The sequence below is a fragment of the Nelumbo lutea genome, chromosome 1, assembly GCF_056320005.1.
Source record: "Nelumbo lutea isolate HS-2025 chromosome 1, American lotus-T2T, whole genome shotgun sequence".
In the NCBI taxonomy this organism is placed as follows: Eukaryota; Viridiplantae; Streptophyta; class Magnoliopsida; order Proteales; family Nelumbonaceae; genus Nelumbo; species Nelumbo lutea.
The window spans coordinates 174,309,897-174,337,014 of record NC_142684.1 but is presented as its reverse complement, the minus strand read 5'-3'; the positions used below and the strand labels follow the sequence as shown (position 1 = coordinate 174,337,014).

Sequence of the window (27,118 nt, the reverse complement as noted above, 5' to 3'; positions counted from 1 at the left end):
CTGGGTCCCAAGGGAAATCTCTCATGTATTTTTCTAACCTCCTTCCCACTCTATAGAGTATTGTAAAAGTTGAGAGGAAGTAAATTGGGAGGTTTGTCAACGTGTCTCTGATTAGTGTTATCCTTCCACCAAGAGAGATGTAATTCCTCCTCCACAGAGCTAGCTTCCTAGCAAATCTTTCTATGATTGGCTTCCAAAAACCTTCTGACCTAGGGTTACCACCTAAAGGTAACCCCAAATTGCTAATTGGCCAACTTTTAATCTCACACCCCAAAATCTCTGCAAATCTATTAAGTTCCCCTTCCTCCAGATTGATCCCTACAATGCTTGTTTTAGTTCAATTTATCCTTAAACCTGTTATCCCCACAAAGTTATCCAATAGCAGCTTTAGATTAACCACACCTTCCTCGTTACCTACCTCACAAAAGAAGATTGTGTCATCTGCAAATTGAAGGTGGGTAACAACCTCTTGATTTCTACCTATCCTCCACCCTCTAAACAAACCTTGGAAGTTGGCTTTCGCCACCATTCTGCTTAACACCTCAGCCACTAAAGTGAAGAGAAAAGGGGATAAGGGGTCTCCTTGCCTAATTCCTCTCTCAGCTGGAAAGAAATCCTTCGCTACTAAGAATTGAATAATGGGCAGAACTTAGACATCCTCTGATCCAGGATCTCCACTTGGTTCCAAATCCCAACCTTTCTAGCATTTGAAGTAGCACTTCCCAGTTAACCATATCATAACCTTTCTCTAGGTCCACCATACACACCAACCATTTTCCTCTACCCTTTCTTTTTTCTACAACACACTCATTGGCTACTAAAATTTGACCCACGATTTGCCTACCTTCCACAAAGGCACCTTGGAATGGTGAAATGATCGATGGAAGCACTCTTTTAATCCTTTCTGAGAGAACCTTTGCAATAATTTTATATATACTCCCAACAAGACTAAATGGTCTATAGTCTTTAGGGGTTCTGGCCTCCCTCCTCTTTGGGATTAAAGTGATAAAAGTGGCATTCACCCCTCGAGGCACCTCTCCTTTGAGAAAGAATTCATTGAACACTTCCAGAATATCAGTTTTCAGTCAATCCCAACATTCTTGATAAAAGGCCATTGAAAATCCATCCGGCCTGGGGGCTTTTGATCTTTCCATGGTGAAGATTGCATTCTTAATTTCTTCCAAAGTGAAATTCCTATCCAAAGACAAAGACTGTTCTTCTGAGAGCCTATCCCCTTCCATTTCTGGTAGTTCTATTGTCACCCCACTTGAGCTTGTGAAGATTTCTTTGAAATAATTAACAAAGATCCTTGTGATCTCCTGGCTCTCTCTTACTTCTTGACCCCCCCTCCTCCACACTAAAGATCAAATTTTTCTTTCTACAACACTACAGACAAGTCACAGACGCCACACACAACCACAGCTACACCTCTAGTGTCAAATGACAGAACCTATTGGTCTTATGAGGAGTTAAAACAGCACTGGAGATTTCAAATGAAGAATTCTCAAAACTTCTTAGAATCTATCCCTATTTGGTTTTGGCAGTCAGAAAATATATATTGGATCAGACTTAAGTGACCCAACATGATCTTCTACTCTCACAAAGTCTCACCAATTGAAAAACTTCAAAGATATTTTTTTCTGGAAATTCAGAATAGATTCTTCTCTAGAACCTCATGCCTAGGTAGGAAAACAAAAAACAAAAAAAATGAAGCAGCCTATAAGAATAGGAGATTCAAACAATAACAAGGAGATTGGTCAGTTATTTCTCCCACCATATGATCCCTGACCTACATGTGGCTTCCACCTCATCTTGCCTGTGAGCAATCAGATGTGCAATCAATTATTTGAGCAATAGGCTATAATACCAACTTGTAAGATGTTCCCTTAATGTGATAAGCAGAAAACAAATACCAGAAAATTAGAACAGTGATCGAGAGAAAGAAAGAAAAAATGAGAGAGAGAGATGCACAAGTGAAAATAGAACTTCAGACAACCACTGACTGCCTTTTCTTTATATTTATTTTATACGTGGGGTTACAAGTAATAACATAATGACTAAACTACCCTTTATTAACACCATAAAAGACCCAATTACCCACACTAAGAAAAGACTTGTATACCCAATAAAATAAAGATAAAAATACTAAACTACCCCAGAAGTATTAGAAATTAAACAGTAAGAATTATTCCCTACACCCACAAAAACCAAATGTGACTAAAACATACTAAGTTACTAACAGCCAAAGACTTATTGATAATAAATTGAATTTTGATGATCTCGAAAAAAGAAAGCCTAGAAGACTGAAATAATTCTTGAAATGCTTCAAGTAGGAAGAAATGAAAGAAGTCATAACATAGATACAACAACACAATAACACAGATAAGGAATTTGATCTATTGTAACCCAATACTAATAAAACACCATCTCACCTTTTTATTTTCTTAACAACCAGAAAGCATTTAAGAACTTTAGTTAATGTACTGAGTAATTAAAAGCATTCCATCACAGGCACTTTTTGGCACCTAACATTTAAATAAATATCCTCAGAAGCAGCACACCATCAATGTTAACAAATTGTATTGTACCTCACTTTGCGTTAATGGTCTATCTGCAGAAATAACAAAAAGGATCAAATCTGCACGTGGCACAAACTCTTCAGTAAGGCGCTGCTGCCTTTGGAGAATCACATTAGTTCCTGGTGTATCAACAAGGTTCATCTGCTTCACAAACAGATTAGAAAAGGTCAACCCCACACCACAAAGCGATTGTTAACTTAAGGCAAGCAATTAGGAAGAAAAGCTTCCTATCAAAGAAAAAAAGAAGAAAATAAAAAAGACGTGCAGGGTGCTACAAGCATTACCATTGAAGGGGATTCCAAGGTAGTAACAAGGTGGTTGGGGATCAATCAGGAGGGCACATGGCAATATAGGAATATGATGAGGGAAATCAGAAGCCTAATGGAGTAAATGAGGATAAGAGTGGAATGGGTCCCTCGGCTGCCAATAGCCTCACAAATAGGTTGGCAAAACATGGTGCCACAAGAACTATTTGTTTTGGGAGAGTTGTAAATCTAACAGCAGGGGTGGCAAGCTGAGTCTTTCTTTTCTTTTCTTTTTTTTTTTTTTGATAATTAAAAAGGATCAATTTCATTAATAAAACTAGTGCAGTTACAAGCTTCCCTTGGAGAGGCACGAGCTGTGTCCTCTCCTACCAGTAGGAAGAAAGGCAAAAGATAGAAAACAGATTCAGTCTACAATTGAGCCAAATACAAACTTTCCCTATTTACTCCTTGCTTTGCAAGACCATCAGCCATAGGGTTTGATGACCTCCCCACCCATTGTATTCTCACTGTCAAGCTTCTTGTTAGGCAGTTGAACTTTTTAATTTCATTCTTAAAACACCACACTACATATTCTGGATTTTGTAGCCAGCCCGCTACCACCTTGGAGTCCCCTTTTATTATCAATTATTCCACACCTATCTGCACTGCTAACTGTACTCCCTGGATAGCGGCAGCAAGTTCCACCCTAGTAGAGTTTCCAACTCCTATGGGTCCTGAGAAAATAAGAACCACATTCCCACTCTCACTCCTCAGCACCCCTCCCACCCCTGACGGACCAGGATTACCAAGACTACTCCCGTCGAAATTCAGCTTCAAGAATCTTTCAGGAGGGGGTTCCCAAGCCATGCTCACTTTAGTTTTTATGGATGAGCAATTATGCTCTGCTAACCAATTCCTCCACACATCATTGAATGAGAATTGATGGAATAGGTCCAGTGATTTTAGCCATAAGATCACCCTATTTAGAATGCAGTCCTTCATCTCTTCTGGGCTTCTCTTCTTCTATTGGAAAATTCTGGCATTCCTTTCTTCCCACATGGACCAAATCAGTGCTGCTCTTGCACACCTCCACATAATTCTTCCTCTTCTATGCCGCCAAGGGAAGAAAGCAGGATCAAAGAACAAACTTGCATCTGCTGGCCTAACCAACCTACACCCAAACAATGAGAAGAGCCACTCCCATAACTCTGCAGTAAATGAACAAGATATTAGTATATGGTTACAGTCTTCACCATGTGACCTGCAAAGAATACACCAGGAAGGTGAGAGACAGAGAAAAGGTCCTTTCTTTTGTAGAGTGTCAAAGGTGTTTAGTTTCCTATAATACACTTCCCAGCAAAAAGCCATAACCTTAGGGGGAACAGGCCTGCACCAGATTTCCTTAAAAGGGAAAGGCTGATTGGGGGTAGACTGAGTAATGGATTTAAAGAAAGAAGCGCATGAAAAGGATCCATTCCGCTGGGGTGTCCAAATCCGAATATCAGGTTCAGAAGGATCCAAACATATTGTATCAAGTAGACTTAGCAGATATGTGAGAGACACAATTTCCTCTTCCCTTAAACCTCTATGAAACCCAAAGTCCCAATTTGGTGTTAATGGGTCATTCATAATGGAAAAAAACTTTGACACAAAATGCTTTTTGTACCTTGAAACAGAGAACAAAGAAGGGAAAAGGTCCTTCAATGGAGCCTCTCCCACCCAAGTATCCTCCCAAAATAGGACTGAGTTACCATTGCAAACATCATACCTGACAAAACTGAGGAATTGAGGAAGAATGCCATGAATAGCTTTCCAAGGTGTTGCCAAGGTTGCCAACCGTGATACTCTAGCATCCCATCCGTTTTCTAAGCGACCATGAATACTACTCACCACCTCATGCCAAAGTCTCTCTCTCTCTCCACTGGCCACCTCCATAGCCCACTTGCCCAGCAATGCTTTATTTTTTTTTTTTAATCAAATTCCCTAACCCCAATCCCCCTTCCTCTTTATTCCAGCAAACCACCTCCCATTTTATCAAGTGATCCTTTTTACTTTCCCCCGGCTCCCAAAGAAAGTCTCTCATCAACTTCTCTAGCTTCTTAGCTTCCCTAGGTGGTATCCTAAACACTTACAGGAAATAGGTTGGTAAGTTAGCAAGTGTGGCTCTTATCAACATGATTCTACCCCCCAAGCTGAGTTTTTCTACCTTACTAAGAATATTATGTATTCTTTTCTTTTTTATCATTAATAAAATTTCTTAATCATTATTGATCAAAAAAAAGACCTGCAGGGCAAACTACATTGGCTAGTTCACATATTCTTGTTTGTCAGAAATGATGGTGGGACAGGGTTCATGTAACCGATACCATATAGTTGGGGTTAAGGCTGATCTGAGTTAAGCTGAGTGTGGAATGCATCCTAAGCATGTATATTGAATACTTTTCATCATGATATACTCAAAATGGCAAAAAACAAAGGAAGAACCACATGGTATCAACTCATCAATGAAGCACAATTTGCTAAAAGTATGGCTAGTAATTTCATATGCATCGACAAAAGGCTGCTGTTAAGTGAAATATATACATAAAAAATGTAATGGCAATTACCTGTACAATCACTCACCACACAGAAATCTTTTGTAACCAATTTATACACAAACAAAACTACCTTAATTTTTATTCAAAAAAAATGTAATGGCAATTATTGAAGCAATGTTATGCACTATGGCAAGTACTGCTGGACAAGGTGTCAGATAAAGCATTTAAACTAAAAATTGAAGTATCTGACATGATATGGCACCCTTGTACAGGTACCCAGGTATCATAGCATACAAGTAAGGTTGCCAATGGATAAGCACATATAAAATGCAACTTGCTACCAACAAAAAGTAGACAACACAATGAAAAAGTTTAATAAATGAAATATATATATATATATATATAAAATACATCACTGCCAAAATTGATATTATATTGGACAACATAGTAGTCGGAGTACTGTGACATGATATGGGGGAGAACTTAGTCATGACCAAAGTATATTTCTTTAAAATATTTGCTTGGAAAGCTGAAATCGACTCACTTGCTTGAGAATTGGTGCAGGTAGATTGCATATAAACTGACCATCAGGACGCATTTCACAATGCTCTTGCTCATAAGAATCCAACTCAGAGTAGCGTAACAAAGTAATCTCATTAGTTGTAGGAACAACTCCTTCTTTTAAGTATCTCCCTCCAAGGAGGGCATTAATAACAGTTGATTTACCAGAGTTAAATTCTCCCTGAAGCACCAAAAGAACCCATTAAGAAGAAAGAAACTAAATATTGAAAAATGGTTTAATCACATTTTCAATTTTAAATTCTAAATATAAGCAGTAGATAGCGTCATCCTTTGACAATGACAAACAACTTTGAGAAATTGAACTCGCCAGCATAACAGGTGCAATAAAGTGTCACGATGTCAAGAATGAGCCTGTGTAAATTCAATGTCACATCATGCCCAAACCAACGGGGGAAAAAGCAAGGGAAAATTATCAAAAAGGCATGATTTAAATTTATTAGCCTTCAATCTCAAGTAGTAGTAGGAATTTCATTCTTTGGAACATGGTTCCATTTTCTATAACCTTTTCTGGGCTTAGAAGCCATAACCCTTTAGATAGTTAGGGGATGGTGCTATGGTATTGATTGATAACACTAAATTTGGGCTAAATGCAAAGCTAGAACAATTGAAAGATGCTTTAGAATCAAATTATTTTAAGACAAGTTAAACCAGGACAGAATATATATCTTGCAATTTTAGTAGAAATGACAATAAAAATGGGAGTGCAACTAAGGTTAATGATCAGGAGATACCCCCAAACTAATCATTTCTGTTACCTTGGATCAATCACCCATAATGAGGAAGAAACTGAAGATACTAACCATAAAATTAGAGCAGGGTGGATAAAACGGAGGAATGCACCAATGTGCTATCTAATTGGCACATAAAAGGAAAATTTTATAAGATCGCTGCAGACCAGCAATTTTATATGGAACAGAGTTTCAGGTAATCAAGAAATAACAAGTCTAGGAAGCGATGTGGACGGCAAGACAAAAAAGAGCAGAATTAGAATCAAGTGCATTCAAGGTAACTTAGAAGTAGCCTCAATAGGTGACAGGATGAAGGAAAGTCCATTGAGATGTTTTGGGCATTTGCACAGACAATAATGACTGTCCCGATGAGAAGAAATGACTTGGTGCATGTAAAAGGGTCAAAAAAACAAGGGGAAGACTAAAGAAAAGATTGGCTGGAGTGATAAAAAAATGATTTTAAGTACTTATGGTTCAGTGAAAGGCATGGCTCTTGATAGTTGATAGAGCACAATGGCAGGATAGTATTCATGTAGCTGACCTGAAATAGTTGGGGCTAAGGCTGAGTTGAATCGAGTTAGTATGGGGGAACAGGAGGACAGTATGGAATAATACTAGATGATAACTAATGCCCTCCTTGTTGGAATTTTTGTGAAGTTCACATGGTTCTACCCACATTCATGTGGAACATCTTCATAGATCCCTCAAGCATAGTTGTCAAGGCAACGCCTAGGCGATTAGATGGTTTTGAATGGATGCCTTGCTCTACAGAGTGGGAGAATTTACAAAAGGTGTTTACCCAACTTCTTAAGTGCTCGCCTAGGCACCAAAGTGGGCATCTAGACCAACTAAAATGGCTGGGAGGACACTTGATAATATGTTTAATGTTTGTTTATTCAGTGGCTTACAGTATTAAGTTTTTTTCTTTTTGATAATTCAAAAGTAAAAGTATGTTTAATGTTTTTTTTTTATTCAGTGGCTTACAGTATTAAGTTGCAGTGTTGCACACGTAACATTGTATCATTTTTTATCTGTAACAGAAACTACATTAATATGTGAAGGAACTATATATTCCAGAGAGGAATGTAGGACAAAGGACATGTACAAACAGTTTGATGCTAACAAAAGAATTATATGCCTTAAAATTGATTTTGGTACTTATTCTTGATCAGTAAAGCACGGGCTCCACTCTTTCTTATTCTTATTCTTATTGTAATATCATATTTGGAATATTGATATAATATATTTAAACATCTATGTTCTCACAAATATGATAATGTCCTACGTTCTGATAAGAAATCTGTAGTTACTCACTTATGTGATGAATACTACTGCTGATTGTTAATGTAGTTGATTGTTGGCTACCATACAAAATAGAAAATTAGCTTAGGATTCAGGGATTTTTTTATTTTCAAAGTCCACCGCTTAGGCAACTCCTATGCAGGCGCTCCCTTCTAACCTAGCTTCTCCCTGTTGCCTTTATAATATGCCTTCAAGTAGTTCTCAATTTGTTTTGTAAAGCAAGGTCAATTATAGAATGTGAACAAATCTCTTCTTATTCAACTTTATTATAAATATGGTCATAATACTAGCATGCATACATACATGACCATATATTTATGGATGACTTTGACATTATATCCCTAAACTCCCAGGACCCATCTTCTGAGGATATTACAAGTTTTGCCTCAAAACCATTGGAACGGAGTGCCTATTATCACTCTACCTCATACCTCCTTAGAATAGGAAATAGAAATTTTATATACTACAAGAATGGTTAGCATCAAATCTTATTGACAAACCATCTACTACACGAAATAAATGGTATCACTATTTCAGTTATTGTGTTGTTTTGTTGCTTTGCTGGTCTGATGTAAAATGGGTGAGTTTTGTTGGGGTGGTGTTGTGGAGGGAGTTTCCCTCGACTCCTCGTTATGTGGGAGGATTTTTGTTATGGTATTATCCCTTTCTTTGGGGTGATATATTATTTTTGAGGAAAAGGTAATGTATTGTATTATATTCATTCAAAATAGAACATGTACAGCATTTCCTTTACAAGAATATGTTCAATCAACACCTGTCCTGCCAGCCTTGCAAAAACAACATAGCAGGACCCAAATAACTTTGATGGGCTAAGCTTGTAAATTGCTCTGTTGCAGCCAACCAAGAATGAATGGAGCCCATTATCTTTCTAATTAGATCTTCCACCGAACTGCTCCTGTTCTGAAATATTCTCCGATTCCTCTCCTTCCAGTGCACCATGACACTGCAGCTGGAATAGTGCTCCACAGTTTTCTTCCTCTTTCAATTAATCCTTTCAATTCCCAGGAGTGTAAATGTTCTGATAAGCTTTCTGGCATGCACCAGGATATATTCAGCAAACTACATTCCTACCCAAAAAAAAAAAAACTACAAAAATATGAATAAATCTGGGCCACCACTTTGCAGTGCAGGAATAAATGTTTTGAAGCTTCTTTGTCTCTTCCACAAAGTACACAAGTCTCTGATTGAATGTTGATACCTCTTCTTAACAAATTGTCTCTGGTTCAGCATCTATCCTATACTACCGCCCACATTAAGAAAGCCACTTCAGAAGGGATATGAGGAAGACAAACTTCTTCATGGGAGAAATTAGTGTTGTGACTAATGGGTCAATTGGTCTGGCTTGGCCCATCAGAGGTTAGCATAATATCCAAATGGAATTAATGATACTTCAAAACCATTCCCTACTATATTGTGGTAGATCCCTAGCTATGGATGGGCAAAATATCTAGAAGGAATTAGTGATATTTCGAAATCCTTCCCTACTATATTGTAGCAGATCCCTAGCTATGAATGACATGAAAAGGGCCTTTTTGTACGGTGACAGCTCCATGTCTTTGCAATTTTTTTTCTTTGAGGATGGGACTGCAATGGTATGTTTTGGATACTCATGGACTCCTCTTTTTTTACTACAGAAATGCTATTTACTTTATTCAAAAAATAATAGTGGGTTTTAGGCAAGGTCCATGTTTCTAAACATTTAAAATCTTTTTTTAATTGTCTTTTAGAAAGGATGTTTTCACTTCCCAAAATCTTTTGGATATGCTCTCTGTATGAGATATTAAGCATTTGCATTATTATATATCAATGTCTATACATAATGGACTCCATAGTCTACAACTTTTTTTTCAATAAACAAGGAGAATATGTACTAAAGGACAAAAAGGGCAAATGGTGGAAAAGTGTCAAAAATGTTGTACAAAGGACCACAGACAACCTGTACAATCAATGGGAGTTATAAAAAATAATTGTCCAATAACAGTCAGTATGAAAAATAGTTTAATCCCTCAAGATCCTTAGGAGTGGATCAACAGGAAAAAAAATCTTTTCTTTTCAAACATAGAACCCACAGGCCTCTTCCAAAACTAAGAAATTCTGTTATTTCTCTCCTTCCATAAGAAACATCCAATAGAAAATGATTCCATAGAATTTGACCCCATTGAGTTCCAGGCTCTATAGCATATGATGATCAGAATTAAATGAGAAATGACCATAGCTCGCTATTTGCTTAACAGGACAGCTATGCATAATTTTTGCAGAAGCAAAGATAAAGAACAATAGGAACATAAATTTACAATATATTGCCTTCAATAGTTTTTCACATCAAAAGACATGACACCATTGACAACAAAAACTTCCTTGCAGTACAAAGGTCACTTTTATACTAAAGCATGAAAAAAAAGAATTAATAAAGAAATTGTTTGAAATTAAGAGCTAATACCAATGTATATCCGTTGAACCAGAGTTTGTTGAAGGTCAACACACAATTACCACTATAACCAGCAGGAATGGCTCATCAAGTTGACCAAATGCATCGGCAAGAAGTGAGACCTCCTCCATCTGTAATTCAAGGGAAATGGGAGAGTGTTCAGAGTCGACTGCATAAGGAATCAATTGATAGAATACTAGGTATCATTTGAAGAGAAACTCTAACTACCAAATTTAGAATTAAAAGATCACCAGTGGTGCAGCTTTGCGAATGGTAGCAATTGCCTCTTTTAAAACCACTCTCTCTGTTTCTATGAATTGTTTCTCTCTATCTTCCAATTTAAAAAAGCCAGCATATCCTTCTTTCCCAGTTAAGTCCTTGGTAAAGTCTGCCTTTTCTGGTGTATTGGAACTCCGAGGTTCATCCTGTGTTCTTTTATTGATTACATTTATAGAATTAAACAGTTTGCTCAGAACATCACCACTAAACATCTTCATATCTTCCAATGAAATAACTAACCCACTAGCACCTGATTTGAGTAATTTTGATACTTCTTCTGTAAATGGTGGTTCCCATCCTAGCAAAGCAGATGAGGTGAAAACAGGTATCTTGACATTCTGGAATACAGGATTGACCAGTACCTCATCATATATTTCTTTACCGGTATCATATATAAGAAAATCCGCACCTTCAAAGCTGGAAGCACTTAAAGCAGTATTTGCAGTTTGTACATTTCTTGCAACTAAAGGGAGAACAACAGAGTCAGATTTGGATTGCATCATCATATTCCTTGCAACAATAGCAGGAAGACCTGTAAAAGAAAAGGAAATGCATTACCATAGCATTATAGAATGTTCTGCAAACTCTTTTACATGCATATTAAGTATTTCTTCATATCTGAGAATCAACAAATTCGACTCTGCATTGTTCATAAAATTCTAGGTCTTCTTGATAATTTACACAGGCACGAATTCCATTTCTGATAGGTCCAAAAAATCCAAATAAATCTACATTTGGATGGATTACACAAGTAGGCTTCGGAAGATCAACTATGTAAATATGATATCAAGAACAGGACACTGAATTCCTGGATTAAAGTTAACCGTTGAATAGATTTCTCTATAATGATGAAATATATTATTCAGTTACTTTTCCATATATAAGAACAGATACAATCAATAAAGCAGTTTACAGGATAGTGAGATGGTCAAGTGGCCTGGATGGTCAGGTAGAGGACAACTAGATACGTGTTGGACCAGCCTCGGGATTAGCCATTAAACAAAAATCAAACAGCTCCATCAACCATAGCCATCTAGTACTGTAACCCTGACTATGTCGATTTTTGGATGGCTAAAATACACCCCAGTAAAGGTTTTTATATCATGGATAGGATCATCTGGATAGTAACTTTTAATTTGTTGGCACTATAAGAGGTTTCCAAGCATTTGAACTATCCATATTAGCAAAACATTGCCTATGACCCTGAGGGTCATTGCTTTTTTTTTTATCAATAACAGTAAATTTTATTAATAATTGAGAACTTAGGAAGGGGTCATTGCTTAATTAATAAAAGCAGAACAAATATGGGTTGTGAATTTCTTTCTTAATCTTAAGAATACAGTAATGAATAATATTTTCCATGAAGTGTAATATATGAAAGAGTATTTAACCTTGATCAGAGAGCAGAACACCGCTGGCACTAACAGCAGCTGCAATATCAACCCGCTCGGCAATAAGCAGATAAGCGCGATCTCTAATTACTGACTTCAACAAGCGCGCTGCCTCATACAACCGCCCACCACTTCCATCTGCGTCATTGAGCACAACAATTCCAACCCACTTAGAGACGGCTGCATCAATAGAATCAAGAACGCCTTCCCTCCTCAAAACCTCATCAGATTTCAATTGCAGCACCACCGTAGGCACCTTGATCTCGGGTCGTTTAAACCCGCCAGGAAACAAAGTTCTAGGCTGTTGTTGTTGTTGTTGCTGTTGCTGCTGCTCTAGATAATTCGAGTCAAATGAGTTCGTGCCGACCACATTAACTGGTAATCTAATTCGGCATTTCCGAGAGTTAAGCATAGATGTTCGACCATGGCAGAGAGATCTGGAGATGTTGGTTTTACAAAGGAGAGGAAATTTGGGGAGGTGAATGCAGGTCGGAAGTACCGAAACCATGGACAGAAGGACAAAGATCACAAGGCTGGAAGATCTAATAGTTAAGCTATTGCAGCACACTAGAAGTAAGGAAAGTGCATGAGAGAGAGAGAGAGGGTAGGAACCTTATCTGCTTCCCTCTGTGTCGCTGCGTTTTCTTTGGTTCAAGAGAGTTTTGAGAAATTTTGGACATGCGAGTTGCGACCATGGAGCCCGCCTTCTCTTTCCATTCTTAGCTTATTAGGTGTTATACACGTATCTCCCTGCTTTGGTCTCTTCTACGTACGGCTGTCAATGGGCCCGGTTCTACCCGGCCGACCGAACTGAATACATCGGTTCTGGTTATGTGATTTTGTTCCGATAAATAATTGGGTTGAGCCTGCTTCGCGAACTAATTCAGACCCGAACACATTATTTTGTTGGTTTTTCTTGTAACTTTTATTAACTATACAAAATTGGATTGGATAGGATAAATTTTACTGTCACTTTTATAAAGATTATATTATCAAAATTTGGGATTTAAGTTGTTATTCACATAAACAGGTATATATATCAGTATAATCAGGTCAGACCAGATTATTCCGATTATTAATCTTCTAAGTGATGACCCATCCTTATTTGATTCCTCAGCCAACAAGAAGATATCACATGTTTGTCCATCAGATTTGTATTGGAATTTTGAAACAGAAAAAACAAAAAAAAAAAAAAGAAATTATCTAAAACTCACCATGAGTTTTCAATATTTATCTTAAATTCATCATAACTTTTCAAAATCTCTAAAACTCATCATGTCAGTAAGTTTTTATTTTCCAAAACTCACATTCCATTAGTGCACCATTAATGCTTCTTAACAGAGGTGTCCATGTCAGGATAAATAATAATTTTCATGGCCAAATTACCCTTTAATGATGAGTTAGAGGAAAAATGGTCTTTTCGGTTTTCATTTCTTTTTTTTTTTTTGCATTTTTAGTGTTTTGTTATAATTTCCAATGTTTTTTATAATTTATGTTTCGTGCGTTTTTCTATTTTCTACAATCTATAATTTCCTGTATTTTTGTTATTTATTTACAATTTCTGTATTTTTCCATAATTTTTGGTGTTTTTTCTACAATTTTTATTTTCTGATTTTGTTTTTCAATTTCTATAGTTTCTATAGTTTGAAAATTAATTTATTATTTTGTTTGCAATTTCTATAATTTCCATATTTTTTTAATTTCTATGTTTTTATTTTGTATATATTTATATTTTTCTATGAAGGTTAAAATGGTAATATATTAACACCCGTTAGTCTGTTTAACATCAAATTAGTGACACGGTGAGTTTTAGACATTTGGAAAAGTTGTGGTGAGTTTAAGAGAAACGTTGAAAACTCATGGTGAGTTTTAGACAATTTCCCAATTAAAAAAAAAAACAAAAAGATTTGTATTGGATTCAAGCCACGTTTGGAGTGCTTAAAATAGGTGCTTATTTGGGTGGGTATCACACCATTAAGCACTTATTGGTGTTTGGGAAATAAGTTTGAAATAAGTGGTTATTTTAAAAAAAAATGACTTATCGTTTAAGCCCAAATTTCCAGATTTTTTAAGTGCTCATACAATAAGCACTTATTCAATTTTTTCTCCCATAATTGTCCCTGGTGAATTTTTAGAATACCAATTATACCCTTTTACAAAAAACAAATTTACAAATGCACTTTGGTAAAAGTAAATTTATGAAAGTACTTTTATGAAAGCGCTTTTGTAAAAGAAGTTTTACATAAAAGCACTTTTATAAAAGTACTTTTATGAAAGCACTTTTATAACAGTACTTTTATGAAAGTACTTTTATGGAAATGCTTTTATAAAAGTATTTTACGGAAGTACTTTTACCAAAGTACTTTTTGAAAGCACTGTAAAAAGTACTTTTATAAAAGCACTTCTATCAAAGTACTTTTACTCATTCACTTTGGATTGGATATTGTGAAATTTTGAAAGAAAATGAAGGACAAAAGGTCACAATTGCTTATTTAAGTGCTTATTGGAGAAAAAGACCACCAAACACCCAATATAAAATAAGTGCTTACTTTTTAAAATAAGCACTTGAAAAAGTTGGATGTCAAATGCAAATAAGTGGTTATTTGAATAAGCATTTGTTTTTAAGCACCTATTTTTAAGATAAGAATTCCCAAACATGGCCTAAGTGCTCATACAATAAGCACTTATTCAAATTTCTTCTCCCATAATTGTCCCCAATAAATTTTTAGAATATCAATTATGCCCTTTTACAAAGGCACGTTTATAGAAGTAATTTTATGAAAAGTACTTTTATGAAAGTATTTCTATGAAAGCGCTTTTATGTGTGTGCTTTTATGAAAGCACTTTTAGGAAAGTATTTTTACATGAAAGCACTTACAAAGCACTGTTATGAAAAGTACTTTTATAAGAGAATTTTTACAAGAGTACTTTTATAAAAGTTCTCTTACAAAAGCACATTTATAAAATTACTTTACGGAAATACTTTTATAAAAGCACTTTTACAAAAACACTTTAATAAAATAATTTTTATGAATGTACTTTTATAAAATAACTTTTACAAAAACACTTATAAAAGTAAAGTACTTTTATGAAAGCACTTTTGTAAAAGTACTTTTACAAAATCACTTCTATCAAAGTACTTTTATTCATTCACTTTGGATTAAATATTTTGAAAATTTGAAAGAAAATGGAGGACAAAAGAGTCACAATTGCTTATTGGAAAAAAGACCACCAACGCCCAATATGAAATAAGTACTTATTTTTTAAAATAAGCACTTAAAAAAGTCGTGCCAAATGCAAACAAGTGCTTATTTGAATAAACACTTGTTTTTAAGCACTTATTTTTAACATAAGCACTCCCAAACATGGCCATAATATCGAATTCAGGCTGCAATTTGACATTAAATAATGTAAATACTAAAATAATTACTGATTTAGCGCGATCTGACTACTCCCAGCTGGAGGATGATCTGGCTTCCAATCGAGCAATGAGATAGATGAATCTGCAAGACAGTGGATTAGAGAACCCAGGGTGGCTAACCCGGCGAAGTCACTCTGATGCTTAAGTTAGTGTACTGTGGTGCGAGTTGAAAGCTTTGAGAGTTTGAGAGCTAAAGAGCTAGAGAGTAGAGAAATCACGCGTACCTGGGCCCTGGAGGGGTTGTTGCTCTTATATAGTTGAGCTCTCGCGGGTTTCGCAGATCGGTTCTGGGATCTTCATCCTAAGGGGATCCGTTTCCGTTTTAATTGGGAAGTAACGTATCAAACTATCAATTAATAAAGTTTATCAATTCCGCCCAATCCGGGCAGGGATAAGATTAGGTCTGTCGTTATGCGGCGTGATCTTGTGAGGCTTGGAGTCTACTGGAGAAACTTCCGGAGTCGCTACATGGCGGTTCGGGTTGGTAGCCCTGAGCTGATACTTTGGTTCTTTAGTTCCGAACTGGACTGAATGCCGAGGTGCCCCAATGCTGAGATGACTCTGTGCCGAGGTGACCGAACACCCGAGCTCAAACGTTGTGAACTAGGCTTGCTAGGCTGAGCTATCATCCCTTAGTCAGGTCATGTCCACGTGTCCCCTTATCGTTAGGTTGCGCCAAATCACCCTTCATCAATTACTATATTGTGTTGTTAATAAAATTAACTGAAAATGATTTTAATATTGTATTTATTTTGTTCATGAAATTAAAAGATATGCCAATTTAATAAAAAACACAATATTCAAATTAATTTTAGAGCACAAATCTCCTCTTAGAGCATATTGTGTGTAACTTGCTTAATCAATCACAAATGGATATTAATTATTAAACCAAACACAACCTAAATCTATTTCTATATATATAGCAAGACAGTCCACGTCACTTTGCTTTTCCTTGCTCCATTACCCCTAACCCTGCATTCTCCTTGGCTCTCTCTTCTCCCCCTTCCCATCACTTCCAATTTGCCATCTCAACACCCTCTCTCTTCATTCCTCTCCATTCCCATTGGGTTATCTCTCTCCCCCCACAACTCATGTCTCCCTCTTTCTATAACAACCTAAGTTCTCTCCTTAATTAGCTCAATATACATTTTATCATCTCCTTCAATTATATCTCTAATTCATCTCTATTCTCTCTACTATCTCATAAAAGTAGGGCCATAATTTATTAAGATTTGGTTTTCTAAATCAAACAATATTTATATCTATAGACGTGATTTCAAGCAAAGAGTGGGGAATATGATGTTTTCTATATATTCATGGGATTTTCCATTGTTGTTAAATAAACTATTCTTAAATAATAATCCATTAGTTATGGAAATTATTAAAAATTTATGGAAAATATTCCACCAAAAATTATAAAATAATTATTTCAGAAATAATCCATTATTTAACAAATATTAAATAATTTAATAATCTACCAAAAAATAATAAACAATCCATTATTTAATAACTTTTGGTTATTAATAAATGTTCAGAATTTCAACGTTTAGTGTAATTTACATTAATCATTGTAATTTAATAAATTTTCATTAAAAATTTACAATAATAATTTATTGATAAAAGATATTACTAATTAACGTAATTTACTATTTTTTTATAAAATCAATAATTATAGTTATCAATTATCAAATAATTCAGGGAAACTCTTTAACTACTAATCCATAATCAATTTTTTCAAATAAGTAATTACAAATTAAGAAATTAATCTATGAAAAAAAATTCTCCATAACTATTTAAATAATAATCCATTATTATTATTTTAAATACACAATCCATTATTATTATTATTTTAATAAATAATTATTAAATAATTTAGGGAAATTATTAAGTCTATCCACACTGGTCTAGACCATTTAGTTGACTTCGACCATACATGGTTTTACATCAATTAACAACAAATGGCTTACTTTTATTTTAAAACAATGGAATTTACCATAATTACATTAATTTACTATGATTACATTTACTTTGATTAATAGTAAATAATTTATTGTTATTATAAATAGTTAACTTACTATACATCACTATTAATCAATAGCAATTTCAATAATTTTGTTGGAAATTATCATAAAATATTGTAGTTTATTGTTAGTTAATGTGTTATAAAAAATTATTAGAACTATAGGGATGGCAATTTTTCCAATCAAACTAGGGCCCCCCACCCGCCCGAACAAGGCAAGTTTTCTCAAATCTTAAACGGGAATGGGCATAAATGGGATGGGGACAGGGAAAATATTTTTGCCTAAGTTTATAAAACAACCATAAATTAGGGATATGTAGTTTGAATATAATTCCCCGAACCCAATGGTAAATTAGTAAAATATCCGTAGATTTAATATTGATTTTAAAGTATCACTAAGTTTTTCTCATGTTCTTATAATCTTAGAATCTCATAATTTCATTTATAAAATACTCCAAATTCCCATAATCCTATTTGTAAAACAACCATAAATTATATATATTTTTATGTGATTGCCTCAGGGTGGGGAAATTTTGGAAATTCTCCATCCTTAACGGGGAGTGGATGCCTCACCCCGAACCCACCTCGCCAGTAGGGTCGGAGTGGGGATGGAGTAGAGTGTCTTGACTTACGGGGGCAAGGGACAAAGAGGGGTGCCCCATCCCATGCACCTCACAAGCCCCCGCTAGTGTACATATAAGTGTGATCCCATGTGTATAGACTAATGTGTTTCCCTTCCCCATTTGTTACCTATCAAATTACACGCAATTAGTGAGTGGTTGATCCCAATACCCAACTCCAAACTCAATAAAACTCTCAGTGATATTGCTTGTTTTTTATGTTGTTATTTGCCTATTAGTTGGGTGGCCATGAACCATGGAGAAATCATAAAGATGCATGAATTCTAAAAAGATTGAGAAATACAACATTAATGTTGAGGAAAAGGCTTGGGCAGCTTGGAAAGCTACAAGTAAGCATGTACTTTGAATAACGAGTCCATCTTAAGTGAAGGTGATTCCAAATTTGTCTAAATTCTACATAACTCTTAACACAACCACGAAGGATTCAAGCAAATATGAAAGACTTGGATTGGATTGGATTTAAATCCAATTCATTTTTAATGAACTTAAAAAAATGTTTTGAAATTTAATTTATTTTTTTAAATTGTACACGTGTAATAAATTTATATAAATATAAAATATTGCATTTATTAGTTATATACCTTATATATAATTATGTAAAAAATAATTTTAATTAAAGAGTAAAAGACTTAAACATACCCTACATTAATGAGAAATCAAATAAAAATTCATTTAAAATTTTAAAAATCCTATTTTACCCTTCTAGGTAAGAAGAAGTAGAAGAAAAAGCAGAGGAAAGAATGTAGGAAGAGCAAAACGGATTATGGTATCTTGTTACATATATATATATATAACATAAATTGCAAAATATGCCATTGTAGTATTGGAATTTTTTAAATATAATACACTCCTATCTATGTACGTCCCAAGCTACGGACTAGTTTAATTTAAAGGACTCACACCCATAGATATTAGAATTTTATTGGTCAACATAAATGTTCAAAATTTGATATCAACAGTCTTCAAAGAATCTATTTCATCTAAACATTCAAATTCTAAAGTTGGGTTCTCATCGTGGATCCCAAAGGAATGAACTTCTTGGATTTTTCACCTCTAGAGAAGGTATTTGCTTTAATATATGACTTTTTGAAGCTTCATATGCATATATATCTTCCATTTTGGAGAAGTTGGATATCATTTGTTATGACTTCGAACTACATCATTAGTGTAGAAGTAAGATATGTATTGTTATGGATTTTATTATCATATTGGATGAGTTTATAATCTTCTATAGGCTACTGTTTGGATGTGGCCATGTGGAGAGAGAAAGAGAGAGGCATTCCAGTATGCCTTATTGCCCATCACCCACGTGAATTTGAAAAATTCAAGGCATATTCTGAAAATTCGAAAGAAAATGACTGGTAAAAGAGTTACAAGGTATATTCAAGTCATTTTTAAAAATTCAAGGCATGTTTAAGTCAATTCTTAAAAACCCAGTGTATGTTTAAGTCTTTTACCCTTAATAAAATTCCAAATGTAATTCGATCTAATGGAATCAATTCCACACCAGATCCAATTATTAATTGAATATAAGTTATAACATCCAAATATAATGTTGACTTGGATTTCCAACTTTAAGAGCCCATTGCTCTAAGCACAACTCAATATAACCTAGTCCCATCTAAAATATGTAAAAAAAAAAAAAAAAAAGTCTTTGAATTCAAAAGATGAGCAAATGCTACTAGCTAAAGGGATTTTTAGGGATGAATCAACTAAAGATTAAAGAATATAATGCCTTATACATTTGATCTTTTCCCAATTTTGATGTAGTTCTACCAAATCCAAAGACAACAACCCAAACCTACCACCCCAACCACAAGCAAAAACAGAAAAAAAAAAAAAAAAAAAAAAGAGAAAAACAGGCAAATAGGAGTTGATGTTCTTAGCTAAGGGAGAGGCCCCATGTACTACCATGTTAGTGACAATTACCCCCTTGAACTTTCATTTGCAATATAACCCCCCTCCCGAACTTTCTCCTAATTTGCATCAAATACCTCCTATGTTAAGTTAGACAATTGGATGTGTTAAATTACCAAAATATCTTTCTAAATTTTTATTATGTTCTTCTAATCTTAATTTTCTCTTAAGCCTTAATTGACCAAAAAATGCATCCATATTTTTCCAAATGAAACAAGATTCTTTAAATAACAAGAACCATTTCATTGACATATAAAAGCAAGTTTCTTTAAATTGTTATTCCATTTTGCTAACATGAATCTCTATTCATCTTAAAATATAAAAGTTATCCACTCCTTTCTCCAATAAACCAGTAAAACCCAAATGAAACCTTAAATTTATATCTATTAGAAAGAAACCTCTACCATTTTCATGTGAATATTCGATTCAGCCAAAAATTTGCAAGAATCTATTGGAGAAATCGAGAAGACTTCAATATTATATTTAGAAAATTAATATGATCATAAAATTTTCAATTAAATAAGAAAGGGTAGTTTGGGAATTAAAAAAAATAAACAACTGAACAAGAATCCTTTTCAAAATTAAATGACAAAACTCTAACAGGGGTATTTGTCACAAAATAATGAACGTTCAAGGGGACCTTTATTACAAATGAAAGTTTAGGGGGTAATTGTCAATAACCCCATAGTACAATGGGGTCTTTGTAATTTAAATGGTAAATTTAAGATTGTAATGCCACACTGGTCCATCTTTTATTTCATATATTCATCATCACAGTCATCATCATCATCATCATCATCATCATCATCATCATCTAAGTCTTACCCTAATTATATCGAGCCCATCACATAAATTATACTTCACTATTTGGTACTGTTCAGTGTCGTATTTAGTGTTAAATTATGAGTGCTTTCACCCTTTTTCTTGGCTTCTTTAGATGTATTCTTTTTTTTTTAATTTTTGTTTAATCATTCTTCTTTATTATTTTTAATTGTGATATGATATAATGGTAAAAGTAAAAAAACACTATTCTTAATTTTTTGTTTCCATTCCATGACTATAATCAAATATATGGCAAAAGACTCAACAACTACTTTCTATTAAATTTTAAACTAGCAAAAGACCTGTGTTGAGCACAAGAAAAGATGTCCTCATAAAAGGTTTGTATGAAGGAAAAACATAGTGTGAAGGAATGACTTCAGTACATGTTACGATATTTAGACCACATGTTTTTTGTATTTTGAAGTATAGATACTTGATGCATATGATTTTGTTCTAATGTCTTAGATGAATTGGTTTGTGGGGAAGTTAGTTGTGGTGGTTGTGTCAATTCCTCATTGATTTCTTATCCCTTATTTATTGAATTGGCAATTTGTCAAGCATCTTCCTACGTTTTGGCATTTTGTTACTCTATCCAATTTATACTTCTTATTGGATTATACACGGAATAATGAAATAATGGTTATGATTTAGTTAAGGAAAGGGAGAAATGATACTTGTTGGAACATAGGAGATAGAGAGATGAAGAACTTATGTCTATATTAGAAAGAGGAAAGAGGGTATTAGGTTATGAGTCCTCTCACCCTTGAGCTCACATGCTTCTTTTGTTCCTGATCTCATTTTTCATACAAGTGGTTATCAATTTTTAGTTCTTTTGTTCCTAATCTCAGTTTTTATACAAGTGGTTGTCAATTTTTAATTAAACTGTAAAAAAAATTAAGTTACAAAAAAAAAACCTCTTAAGTCTCAAATTTTTTCTAATGAAATCCACAATTACTCTCTAATAAAATCATTCTTACCCCCTCCCCCTAATTAGATGGGTTTAGGTCAAATTAGGAATATGCCAATCCAACTTTAATATGGAACTGAGCCTAGACCCAAACTGATATCAAAACCCAAATAGAAAAAAATTGAATAAGGCTCTGTTTGATGATTAAGTGGTTGTTAAATGAAGAACTTGTTGCACAAGTACTTTTTAGAAGTACTTATTTTAACAACCACTTAAGGTTGTTTGGTGACCCACTTGCCAAATCACTTATTATGTTTTTAAGCACTTGGTATGCTACTTTCTCCATAAGTGCTTATTGACACAAATGATAATTTTAGCCCTCACTTCACAACCTCATTTTCTGGTTCTTGTTCTGATGCATCCAACAATTGTTTCCACTTCTTCTTTACTAGTAGAATTGTGATTAGAGCTCTTTACAAGAGCTTCTTCAGCATCTAGCAGTTGTTCTCCTCTTCACCTCCATCTGAGTAAAACATCGGCCTGAGATGAAACATCTTCTCTATATGTTTAAGTAGTGTTTGAAAAGGAACCAAAATTTCAATGTTCCTGTAGGTTCGAACACAAAGGATAAAACATCCACTAATGAATCAAGAATAGATCGAATTCCATCAAATTCTTCTTCCGCTTCACCATTGTTTCTATTGTATGATCAGAATCACATGAAAGAAAAGAAAAAATAAATTCATAACCCAAGAACAAAATAAACTTGCATTCCCCCATAATGAAAGGACCCATCTCTCTAATTCACCGCAATTGTTCTAACAATTAACACTTCCATTCCTAGACCAAATCTACTGAAGCCCATCAACCCTAACTATAGATTTTGGGGAGAGAGCATAGAAAGTTCTACGTTCACCAAGTAAAAAGGAGCCTCTTTTTTGTCTTCCTTTTTCAAATGTAAATCTGCATTCTAAATCAAATCAACGTAACACCAGAACTCTAACCACAAAACAAAATACCGACAATAGAAAAGCAACTCAAAAACTCCAAAATCAAATACCCACATTCATAACTCAAGCAAATATATAGTTAACAGAAAAGGGAAAGAAGAGAGTAGTTACCTTTTTCTCCGGCATCACTGCCCATTGTCGCCGGTGGACCCGCAACCGGTTTGCCACTACCTGGGTTTGAGGTTCGAATGAATGGAGGAGGTAAAACCCTCACAGGGGTATTTTAGGCATTATAAAAATTATCAAGGACTGGTTCATCCCATTTTTTTGGAGTACTTATTCAAGAAGTACTTAAAAAAAACCAACTTGAAGTCACTTTTTCAAAGAAGTACTTTTCTTCCCCATTTTTTTATCAAACACCCAGAAGTACTTAAAAACCACTTAATGTGTGGTCCCATGTTTTAAAAGATGTACTTCTTTTAAATGTTCTCAAACACTACCTAAGTACTTTTGCGGTACTTTTTTACTAAACACCCACAAGTATTTATTTTCCACTTAATGTGTGGTCCCAACACTTTTATTAAGTACTTATACAAAAATACTTGTTTGAAGTGAAATCAAACGGGTTAAAAAATAAGCACTTCTTTCAGGCTTATTTCCCAAATACCAATTAAGTGCTTAAAGTTCCAAATAAGCACGTATTTTTAAGCACTCTCAAAAATGACCTTAACCCCTAGCTGTCTCATTGAATCCCTCATTACATCTTAAATCTCCATTGACACCTTTTACTCTCTTAATAAAGCAGTGGTACAAATCAAATGGGCTTGGTTCATGTTAAGAGCCAATCCAACATTAATATGGAACCGAGCATGGACCCAAACTAATATCAAAACCCAAATTTGCCAATCTAAGGTTTACAAGTTCGTTCTTTCGTGGAGTTGGGTAGAAGTTACAATCCTCTTTCGAAATGTGCTCCAATATGTTTGTTTCAATGACATCAACTTCATTCTTGAAGTGGAGTGGATCATAGATGCATGATATAATCATAGTAAATGGGATACCTGTAGCTGTATCCATGTCTAGGTCCTCTAGGATTTTAGAAAACAGAGAGCCATGTTCCCATTTACATATCTGTATCCATTCCTATATTTGTATCTGAGCATCATAGCATGGTAGTGATACAATGCAGACCTTATTCTCATAAACAGGGCACTTCCTTTGTAAAAAGACAACAATGTTCTTCCAGAATCCATATCGGCTCTTGTTATTATGCTAATAAAAAGGAAAGACCAGTCCAATTAAAAAAAAAAAAAAAACAGAGCCTGGATATGCACTAGGCAAGAGGGGCATCAGGAATAAATGTTGAAAGCAACTAACAAGAATCAACCAAGGATAACAGGTAAGCATGTCATCTTCTACATGTGTTGGTTTTGTAACTATAATGCTAGCTATGAAGAACAGCAGCTAGTGGTGGCAATTGGGCGGGTTGGGTTGAGTTTGGTTTGGGTTGTGTTTCAACCCAACCCATTTAACCCACCAACCCGTTAATGACCCAATTATGTAAAATTAAATGGGTTGGGTTCAACCCAAACCCGCTTTAACCCAATTCAACCCGCCCAAACCCATTAATCTTATATTTATGTACTTAAAAACAAAAACTAACTCCATCCTAATATATAAGTTGGTCATAGCTTAGTGGTAATAGTAGTTGCTATTTACACAAGTGGTGAATGTTCAAATCACATTACATGCATTATTTTTACACCAACAGCAAAGCCATTTAATTACGTTCGGGCTTCGGATTTGATGAACCACTTAGGTTCAAACCGGTTAGACCAACTTGAACTATTTAATTGGGTTGTCTTTGAGCTAATCACATCAAGAGCGGTTGAACCATTAGATCTGGACCAGTCCAACCGGACCAAGTCTTGACTAAACCGGTTCGGACCAGTCAGACCAGACCCGAACAAACATAATTCAGTCCGGTCGGGTGTGGCCCCGACCGGGCTGATTCAACTCGGTCAAGCCAGACCCCGACTGGACCGGTTCATTTAGGTTGGACTGGATCGAGCCGGATTCGGGTTGGTCCCAGTTCAGAGGCTCCAAAGGATCTAGCTCAGTTAGCATTGTTGACCCGGGCCGGATTTGGGTTGGGTTGTATGGATACGATCCGAACCGGGCAAAACAAGTGGGGTGGTGTAGGGTCTAGACTTCACCTGGTCCGACTCGCTTCGGATTTGGGTCGACCCACATCAGCTTGTGTTGGGTCAGGTCAGGCTATGTGAATAATGGTTGGACCGGATGACCCAAATCGTGCAAAGCAAGCGATACCGAGCCATCTCGTTTGAGGTCTATTTCAAATTTGACTTGACCCAGATTGGTATATGTTAGATCGGGTTAGACTACGTTGAACTGATCCGGACTTGGGTGAAATTGATTTGTATTTATGTTGGGTGAAGTGTGTTGATTCAAGACAAAACTAAATTTAGTCAACAATTAATAGAAAATTAATGACTTAATTATAAATTATTTATTTCAAATAAAGAAAATAAAAAAAAAGGTTAAGAAATTAATACTTATGTTTGTAATGGTTAACCCAACGGTTATTCACAACCCAACTCATTTAAATGAGTGGGTTGGGTGATGGATTGATCACACAACCCGCCAAATAAATGGGCGGGTTAGATTCTGGGTGGGTTGGGATTCAGCAGGTTGGGTGAAAAATTGCCACCCCTAACAGCAGCAGCACATGATGAAAGAGATGCATGTTTTCCTTTTGCTCTCTTGTGTTGCCAGTCTTATATGTGTTGCTAGTCCACCATGCTGTTGTCTACAATGAACAATAGGAACCAGTAGCAGCTTCTTCTTTCCCCTTAATCGTTTACTATATTTATATGAGCAGTCAAGCAAGGTGATGAAGTCGCCCCTGAAGGATGCAAAATTTCATCCTCCTAGGGTTAAATTAAATAGTTGCAATTGAAAAAGTAGGGAACCTTGGAGTTTGGCCTTTTGAGAAGTTCTTCTGTTTCTATTTCCTCATTCTTCTTACAACTTGATTTCTTTATTGGTAACAAATAAAACATTCCCATCAAGCCCCTTCCCTTTCATTCTATCCCTTCCATTGCCCTCTATAAGTTTTCTTTTCAATTTCATATTTTCTTATGTTCTGTTGCTTGTGCAGGCTGCCACTACTCCTATATAAGTTTTCTTTTCTATTTATTTTCCTATAATATGTGATTTTCTGAGATCTGAATTGATTATGTCAAATGGAATGTGCCTAAACAATGCAATTATTGGCCCTTGCCATGAATGATTCTTTACAATTTAGGCCTTTGCATAGAGCTGGCCTATGTCAGGCACTTAGGCTTAAATGGTGAAAATAAGGGAAGAAACGACATATGTTCAAGATGCTTAACCTGGTTTGAATAGAGACAGATTCAAATTTCTTCAACATTCATGCCTAACACTGGCTCAACAATAGATAAGCCATTTTGGTACCCATCTCCTCTAGGCCGTGGATGGCATTATGTTGATTGTTGACAAATGACTGAATTCAGATTGAATTCAAATGAAACACAGGGTTAAGAAACAGATAGATAAAACAATCAGGGAACAAGCATGCATCTTACAAACAAATAGAGTCAAGGTTAAGAAACACGGGTTGAAAAAAGTAAAGCAAATGAACCTGAAATATGCATTCGTTAGGAAATATTTGGGCGTGGATAAATAGACATTTAAAACCCTACATCAAGGGAAACTGAAAAAAAAGGATGAGCAATGGCAGCTAATTATACCTAAACACGGCCAAAGAACAATGAGCATTTAGCCTCCTACAAGACAAAAATCTAGATTAGTACGTATGAAGAGAAGAAAAAGACATGAAAAAAAATCGAAGATTGGAAGAAGAAAAGGAGAAGAACGCATCTGTGTCGATGCTTCTCAGTCGTTGGGGCAGTTTCACTCAGTCAAGATCTAGCATTTTGTTTAAGATCTAGCATTTTGAAGATGTCGTCCATTGTATGAACCGGTGTTGGCGGCGTGGAATGAGAGACAGTCGTCGGTGAAGGGAGAAGGGAGAAAGGTGAAGGGAAATGAGGTTAACTATTCTTCGTGATGATGGGAGAGATTGAGAGAGAGTGGGAGAAGTGTGAGAAATAGTCCCAAACGAGAGAAGGAGAGAGTCATAGAGTCGTGAAGAGGGAGAGTCCAAAAAATACACAAATTCGCATGATAGCTATAATAGCCGTTGGTATATGGCAATTTTCTTGTAATAAATTCATGACAAACTAATTGAAGGACACGGGCAAAGAGTTCAAGACGGCATCGGTCTTGGTGTCATTGTCAAGTT

At 35.3% G+C, this 27,118-nt stretch overlaps 1 protein-coding gene and 1 long non-coding RNA gene across 8 annotated transcripts in view; both read right to left on the bottom strand.

Annotated features, from left to right (window-relative positions):
* Nucleotides 1–12,800, bottom strand: part of FZL (FZO-like protein) — a 40,051-nt gene extending 27,251 nt beyond the window's left edge. For 2 of the 4 annotated variants that reach the window (XM_088960811.1, XM_088960813.1), the window contains exons 1-5: nt 12,093–12,800; nt 10,674–11,233; nt 10,485–10,553; nt 5,906–6,103; nt 2,589–2,723 (exon numbers count right to left, since the gene is read on the bottom strand). In XM_088960811.1, coding sequence (XP_088816937.1) covers nt 2,589–2,723; nt 5,906–6,103; nt 10,485–10,553; nt 10,674–11,233; nt 12,093–12,600 — 1,470 coding nt within the window. In that variant the 5' untranslated portion in view covers nt 12,601–12,800. The remainder of the gene's footprint in view (nt 1–2,588; nt 2,724–5,905; nt 6,104–10,484; nt 10,554–10,673; nt 11,234–12,092) is intronic. The other 2 variants (XM_088960812.1, XM_088960815.1) reach the window with 1 other exon arrangement.
* A 2,480-nt stretch (nt 12,801–15,280) lies between these two features.
* On the bottom strand, nt 15,281–27,118 carry LOC148879307 (uncharacterized). 4 transcript variants are annotated; one of them, XR_016104172.1, is made up of 4 exons: nt 26,565–27,118; nt 22,942–23,001; nt 15,738–16,198; nt 15,281–15,595 (listed from the first exon to the last, which is right to left on the bottom strand). It is a non-coding gene; the product is annotated as an uncharacterized LOC148879307 (long non-coding RNA). The 4 variants fall into 4 exon arrangements; XR_016104173.1 differs by having other exon boundaries at nt 15,738–16,210; nt 26,565–26,692; XR_016104175.1 differs by lacking the exon at nt 22,942–23,001 and having other exon boundaries at nt 26,565–26,932.